The 7,484-nt window shown below is 50.3% G+C and overlaps 1 protein-coding gene across 1 annotated transcript; it reads left to right on the forward strand.

Annotated features, from left to right (window-relative positions):
- Nucleotides 1-684: 684 nt before the first annotated feature.
- Nucleotides 685-6,937, forward strand: ZBTB42 (zinc finger and BTB domain containing 42). Its single transcript, XM_040602066.1, has 2 exons — nt 685-856; nt 2,202-6,937. Exon 2 carries the CDS (start codon nt 2,216-2,218, stop codon nt 3,644-3,646), a length of 1,431 nt encoding a protein of 476 aa, XP_040458000.1. The 5' UTR covers nt 685-856; nt 2,202-2,215; the 3' UTR covers nt 3,647-6,937.
- The last annotated feature ends 547 nt before the right edge of the window (nt 6,938-7,484 follow it).

A 7,484-nucleotide genomic window follows, 5' to 3' on the forward strand; every position in this document is an offset into this window, starting at 1 on the left:
CGGCCCGGGGAGGGTGCCCGCGGGGACCCCCCAGCGCGCCCGGAGCCGCCCCCCGCCCCCGCAGCGCCCGGGACGCCCCGCGGCGGCGCCGCTACCGGCGCACGGAGGTGGGCGGCGCGTTGCGGTGGTACCGGGCCCGACCCCGACCCCCGACCCCGACGCTGCGGTGGGAACCACGGCCGGGCCCGGCCCCGCGCTGCCCCGCAGGCGCTCACTTTTGATGGGATTACAGCTAATTAAAATTTAAAATTCTAATCAACTATCGAAAAGGTCATCTTGAAAAATCCGTAGGCATCTGGTATTTATTAGCTGACGCGCAACCGAAGATCAATCCGGGGAAGCGCCTCGCCCCTCGCCCCAGCCGCACCGCGGGGCAGGCGCCGCGGAACTCCCACCGCCCCCCCCCCCCCCCCGGGCTCTCCGCGGGCGCGCAGGCGGCGCCGCTCCCCGCCGGGCAGCGCAGCGCAGCGCACGTCGGGCTGCAGCGGGCGGGCGCGCCCTCTGCGCGGCGGCGCAGCGGAGTTGGGAGCGGGACGGCCGCGCTGCCAATGCAGCGGCCGGGGCGGGGGGGGGGGGGGGAGGAGGGAGGCGGGGGGAGGGCGCAGCCGGCAGCGCACACCGGCCGCTGGCGGCGGGGCTGGCCGGGGCGGTGGGGGCTATTGTGTGCACCAGCGGGGACACGCACACACACACACACACACGCACACACACACCCGCGGCTCGGAGGGAAAGTATCGCGAGAGCGGCCGGCGAGCAACCTGCTCCACAACACCGCCGCGCGCCGGCCCCGCCGCACCCGCGCACCGCCGCGCACCGCCGCGCACATGCGGACGCTGAGCCCTGCCGCCGCACGCCGGTAAGTGGGCGGTGAGCCGGCGGGGGGCGGCCGCCCGCCCTCCCCGCAAGGGGAAAGTCCTCCCTGCAAAGTTGGGGAGCGCGGCTGCCGTGGCGGGGGGGGCTCCGAAAAGCGGCTCCGCGCTGCGACCCCCCCCCCCCCCCCCCCCCTTTTCCTCCAGCGCTGCGCGGAGCCGGGCGCCGGCGAAGGTCACCGCGGCGGGCTGCGGGGAGCAACTTTGCGGCGGGAGGTGGCGTCCGGGGGTGGGGGGGGGAGCGCGTTGGGGGGGGGGGGGCGGGCTCGGGGCAAGTTTGTGGGATTTAATCGCGGGCTATAAATGGGGCTGCTGGAACTTTAAAAGGCAGCAAGCTGTGGTTGGCTGGTAGCGAGATTTGGAGTAACATATGGCATTAAAAGGCGCACAGCTGGAGGTAGCATTTCCATCGCAGTGAAGTCAGAGCAGCTGACTCTCCAGCTTGCGGTGTAATTAGCAAACCGAGCACTCCTCCTTCCCTCCCTCCCTCCCTCCCTCCCGCCTGCCTGCCTCCCTCCCTCCCTTCCCTCCCTCTCCCCCCCTCCCGCCGCGCCTCGCTCGCACTCGCGCACGCACCCGCGCCCGTGCTGCCCGCCCGGCTCCGCGCCCGCGGCCGGCCCCGCCGCGCCCCGCGGGAAGGTAAGCGCCCGCCGCCGGGGGGCTGCAGCCTCGGCCCGGCCCGGCCCTCTCGCCGTCCTTACGCCCATTTTCCTCCTTGCCTTTTAATAACTTCAAGGGAAACTTTTCCCCCTCCCTTCCCCCCCACCCCCCACCCCTGTCCGCATCCCCCCGCCCGCCCTCCCGCAGCGCCGCTGCCCCGCGCCGCGGTCCGGTTGTGGTTCGGTGCGTAACGACTGAGGATAAAGTTTAAATGTGCGTGTGCGCGCGTAACGTGGGTAATGCGCTTTATTAAAAGATGCCCCGAGTTAGTGTTGCCGGGAAGACAGACAGCCTGGGAGTTTATGCTTTTTTTTTATTATTGCTTTTTTTTTTTTTCGTGTGTGTGTGTGCTTTCCTCTTAATTTTATTAAAGTGCTTAGTGGGAGAAACAAAGGTTGGAGGGGCTGCTGCTTTACTAGCTTTTGTTTACTTACAATCAAGTTTTTCCTGTTCAGAGCAGGTGCGAAAGGATGAGAAGCATGTTGTGTTCTGGTTTTTTTTCCTCTCTCTCTCTCCCCCCCCCCCCCCCCAAACTATCACAGACAATTAACAGTAAACGTTATCTCCAAGGCTGTTTCTTTGGCTTGTGTTACCGAAAAGCCGATCTGTTTGTTACAGCTGCTAGGAGGCTTTAGTTTACAGTAGCATTCAAGTTTTTCCTGTTTTGAACAGGTTATGAAGGAAGAATGGAGTTTCCAGACCATAGCCGCCAGTTGCTGCAGTGTCTGAGTCAGCAGCGTCACCAGGGCTTCCTGTGTGACTGTACTGTTTTAGTTGGAGAAGCTCAATTCAGAGCTCACAGAGCCGTTCTTGCCTCTTGCAGTATGTACTTCCATCTTTTCTACAGGGACCAGTTAGACAAAAGGGATATTGTGCATCTGAACAGTGACATTGTCACGGCCCCTGCCTTCAGCCTGCTGCTCGAATTCATGTACGAGGGAAAGCTGGAATTCAACAGTCTCCCGGTCGAAGATGTGCTGGCTGCAGCTAGCTACCTTCACATGTATGACATTGTGAAAGTCTGCAAGGGCAAGTTGAAAGATAAAGAATTATGTTTGGAAGAGAAGATTAATGATGAGGCGGCTGGTTTGGAGAAAGCGGAGCATTTTCTAGATGCCGGAGTGCCCCTGGTCCACGAGTTTGACCCAGGAAACAAACAAAAATTCAGCGTTGCAGAATACGAGAGAGCAGCAGGCAAAGAAAAGGTCAGCAGTCACCCCGCCTGGTCCTCTGATCATATAAGTGTCAGCTCTGTGCCGACAGAGGCAGAACCGTGCGCTGCAGCAGCTGGAAAAACAAAGGCTAATGTCAATAGTTCCACAGGACCTTTGTCCCAAAGGTCTGTTAACCATCCCCTGGCTTCGAGTGATGTGGACTGCGCGCTGGATTTGTCTTTCAAGCCCGTGCCGGGGAGAGATTCCTTACACCCCTCCTATGTCTTTGGACAGCTGGCTTCCGACAGCCAGCAGCAGGGTACCGAGCCACTTGTTAAAGATGAACAAGACTTGCTGTCAGATCAGGAGGACGGCGAAGCCAGGAGTCCGGAGAGTCAGCATTTTGGGAATTCAGCCAAAAGCCTAGTGACAGGGTTAGGACACATGTTCGCGGGGAATGGCAGCTCTCATGCCCGAGAGGAGGATATAGATCAAGAGCGAGACGAGAGCGAGGACGACATGGATTCGTCGGACATCTCCTCCTCAGGCGTCCTCGTGCCTCCTGGGCATATCTGCATTTGCCCCCTCTGTAGCAAGGTGTTCCCGAGCCCGCACATCCTTCAGCTGCACCTGAGCTCTCACTTCCGTGACAAGGACGGCTCCCGGACCCGCCTGTCCCCTGACGGGTCCGTCCCCACTTGCACCCTCTGCGGAAAGACTTTTTCTTGCATGTACACGTTAAAGAGGCACGAGAGGACTCACTCCGGGGAGAAGCCCTACACCTGTGGCCAGTGCGGCAAGAGCTTCCAGTATTCCCACAACCTCAGCCGCCACGCCGTCGTGCACACCAGGGAGAAACCCCACGGGTGCAAGTGGTGCGAGAGACGGTTCACGCAGTCTGGGGATTTGTACAGACATATCCGCAAATTTCATTGTGGCCTTGTAAAGTCCTTGGTTGTTTGAGAGGCGTGATTTTTTTTTTTTTTTTTTTTTTTGAATCCTCCCCCCCTTCTGAAAAAAAACCCCAGGAAAAAAGAGGCAGCATCTGAATTACTGTTTCCCGCACCCCCCTTATTTTATTTTGGTGATACTCACTTCAGGTATATGATCTTTAAAAGATGCAGAGGTGTACACTCCAGAGGCCTTTTAATGCAATCCTTCCACTTCTCCATCTCCCCCCTTCCCCTGCCACCCTCCCTTTCCAGTACTGTCCTTTAGGTCTTCTCTTGCGCACCCATGTTACATTATTAATGTGAAATGATCTAAGTAATTCTGCAATGATTTAGCATCTGTTTTCATGCTGGAAGTACTTGCTTCGTGGTCAGGCTTTTTTGGTTGGTCGGTTGGGTGTTTTTTTTTTTTTTTTGTTTGTTTAGTTTGAAAAAAAGATTATCAGCAAATTCCGGAGAAAAATTTGGATTCCATTAAGCTCTCCTAATGCTCTCTGCGTGTTGCATAGAAACATCTGAAGAGATGAACTATGATTTAAATACATTTAAGGGTAGAGAAACTTGTCCGCATATCGCAGAGTAAGCGGATGTACTCTTGTTTTATAGAGCTAGACGAGACCTTAAATCGGCCCAAATTATATGGGGGTTTGAGAATTCCTGGCTACATCTTTGGTGCCGGTCACATTTGATTCTCTTTATTATATTGGAATAGTTCTGTAGTCGCTCCTAAAATCAGAATGAGAAGTTTTTTGCCTTGGGACTGGACTGAAATTTCCCCCTCCCACCCGTCCCCCTCCCCAGGCTGACCTCCTTGAAAAGCTGCTTTTGAGCGTAAAACGTGGATGGAAGAACTCTTTTCGATCTGCAGCGTATCCATTCCCGAACTGTTGAAGGATGCACGCTAGGACATATGAATAAAAATTCATAAGATGTGCGAATATTTGCATTCCCGTATTGACACCCGGGGGCTGATGGCGTGCCCCCCGCTGGGACAGCACCCCCAAAGCGGCTAAATAACCCCTCCAGGTGTCAGGTCCTGGGGTTCCTTAGTTCAAGGCAGCTCGTACCGTGGGTGTTAGGAGATGCCCTGCTATCTTGTCCGAAAAGTTTGCTGCTATGCTAAAATCAGCAGTGTGGGATTTTTTATGAAGTCACTGATTCCCTCAGAGCCAAATTCTGTGCAATCCCCGGTGTTTTGAAGGGGCAGTTTGAAGATTCCGCCCCCCCCCCCCCCCCCCCCCCCCCCCCCCCCATGTCCCACCTTTTTGGGGAGGTTTGTGGGGTATTTTTAGGCTTTTTGGTTTTGGGTTTTTTTCATTTGTTTGTAAACTGAGGCTGCCTGTAATTATAACCAGTTTTACTCCAGATAACTCAATTACTTGCCTAATAGAGCATCCTTTGGTCTGTGCATGTCAGTAAATATCAGATTATTCCCTTCCAGTCAAATTACCCATTCAAGGTACATGTATACGGGACTGAAATATAATAATACCTGAGGGTTTTGAATGTTGTTCTGCTGCATTAGCGTTGCTTCACCAGCTTTCCTGACACTCCTGGAGTTGTTTTGTGAAACTTGAGCATTTATGTAAAATTCATTTGAAGCACTGAGTTAGATTGTTTCGGAAAGTTGTGCTTAAAATGCTGTATTTCATCTTAAGAAGAAAAAATTTCCCAATGCCTTCCCCCTCTGGTCCAAAACCTGAGCACTACCTACGTAAATAATACGGGATATTTTTTTTGGTTGCTTTTTAAATAAGTACTTCCTTTTTTAAAGAAAATCAGGATATACTTGTTACAGCCTCCTTTTATTATTCATCTCTTAAACTATGAATGTACATGTAATGTGAAATTTTGCTTCTATTTATAGTTTTGGGTTTTGTTTTCAGTCGAATTTCTTGACTGTAAAATATTTTTGCTGAACCTGTTACATATGAAAGTTGTGGGAGAGTACTGTATTTTGAACATAAGTGGCTTTGGTACTGTGGTCTTATCCTACTTAATCATTTTTTGTTTTTTTTTTTGCTGTGATTGGAAATAGCACTGAACAAAATCTACTAAAATTAAGTTATTTTTCTTTCTACTAAAATTAAGTTATTTTTTTTCTCCTGAAGATACTTGATATAGTATTTATTAGATTTTTTTTTGAAGTGGAATTATTACTGTTAATCTATTTCAAAACTAGTTAATTTACACTTCACTTTAAATTTCATAACAATGGTTTTTGCATGTTGAACAACATGTAAAGAGTTTAATGTAGAGTCAGCATTACTTAAGCTGGTAATCTTAATTTTGCATTCTTGTGACGCTTTTTTTTGCATTTCAGTCTTCAGTTGTTTTTTGTTGGTTGTTTTTTTTTTTTTTTAAGATCATAAAATAGTATGTGCCATAAGAACATCATGAGCGTATGGAGCAGGGAAAAGTTGAAACAAATTTGTGTCTGATCTTAGTGTAGAAATAAATCATGAAACTGATGCTATGAGCATGCTCTGTACTGCAGTGAATATGGGGCAAAGGTTTTTTTTTTTTTTTATAAAAAAAAAAAAAAGAGAAAAAAGACTTTCTCGTTCTTGACTACATCACGAACACACTGTTCTCATAGTCTGGTATTTGTGTTCCCACTCCTCATAGCTTGAATTTCTAAAGTAAAAAAAAATATGTTTGCACTTATTTTTGTTCTTAAGGTGACTTTTTTTGGCTATCTGTCCGTGTGTGTCTCTTATTTTTTAAGTTGCAATAGCTTGGAGCATGTTTTCAAAATGGTTCACAACTCTACAGAGAAGTACTAAAACCATGGCACACTTAACGCTCGGCTCTTCATAAACTGTTTCACCGTGGGGTGGTGGCTGTCTCCGTAGGGAACAGATCTGCTCCACATTTTAAACACTGGATTTGTCTTCTACAAACAAATACTGTGAAGTTAATGTAAAAAAAAAAAAATCATTGATATTTTTAATTGTTTTTAATCTTGGTGCAGTTCAGATTAAATATGTATATTTAAAGACACTAATTTTTGTGGGAGAGTTTTATAGTATACAGTATGTAGAAAAGCTATTGGAATGGAATATATTTTATAAAAACGTTCTATCACTGTTTTATAGTGAACTATTTTTTCTTCAGTGTTAGTGTAATACTGTTAGTCTAGATACGACAATCGCAGGAAGAGTGATTCAAGCTACTGTTAGCGCTTAGTTTTGCGTGGAGTTCTGTTTGCAACTGTATTGGTATGTGCTGTACAATGTGACAATCGTGACTAGGATTGTTGTCTTTATAAATTTACACAAAATAAAATGTGCTAGAGTTGTAAGCTTGAGCCTCCTCCTCCCCCCTTTAGCGGAAGGGGTGTGGTGTTTGGGTTTTTCATCGTTATTTATTAAGAATATTTCATTGTTATGGTTGTGCTGCTTTTGTCGAAATTACTATTGTGTGTTATAATAATTTTTGTTTTCCAGGGCCACGTGGAATTTTAGGCGTTTGAGGAGCTGCCGTATCTCAGCCGGACCCTGACGGAGCGTTTCCTTAGTCACTGGGCAGGGCTAACACCAGCACCACTTGAGCATCGGGGAGCTTTGTGGGCTCAGCTCTCCCTTGGATGCCCTGAGCAAGCCTTGGACCAGCGCTGTGTGGCCACGGGCTGGTGCTGGGCACCGGGTGGCCAGCAGGCAAGCACGGAGGCGATGCGGGGTGTGAGGATGGCTTGGCCAAGGCATCCCAGCATCTTGGGGCTGACCCAAGGCACCTTGGCTTCCTGCGTGAAGGGGTCCTCTGATGTGCCATATCTCCGGGGCTTGGGGAGGCTGAGGGCTGACCCAGCTCCTGCTGGGCAGCCTGAAAACTTTGGCTGCCTCCAGCAG

The sequence above is a fragment of the Falco naumanni genome, chromosome 7, assembly GCF_017639655.2.
Source record: "Falco naumanni isolate bFalNau1 chromosome 7, bFalNau1.pat, whole genome shotgun sequence".
Classification (NCBI taxonomy): Eukaryota; Metazoa; Chordata; class Aves; order Falconiformes; family Falconidae; genus Falco; species Falco naumanni.

Coding starts and splice junctions, on each gene's coding strand:
- ZBTB42 (XM_040602066.1), top strand. CDS start 2,216: ATGGAGTTTCCAGACCATAGCCGCCAGTTGCTGCAGTGTCTGAGTCAG.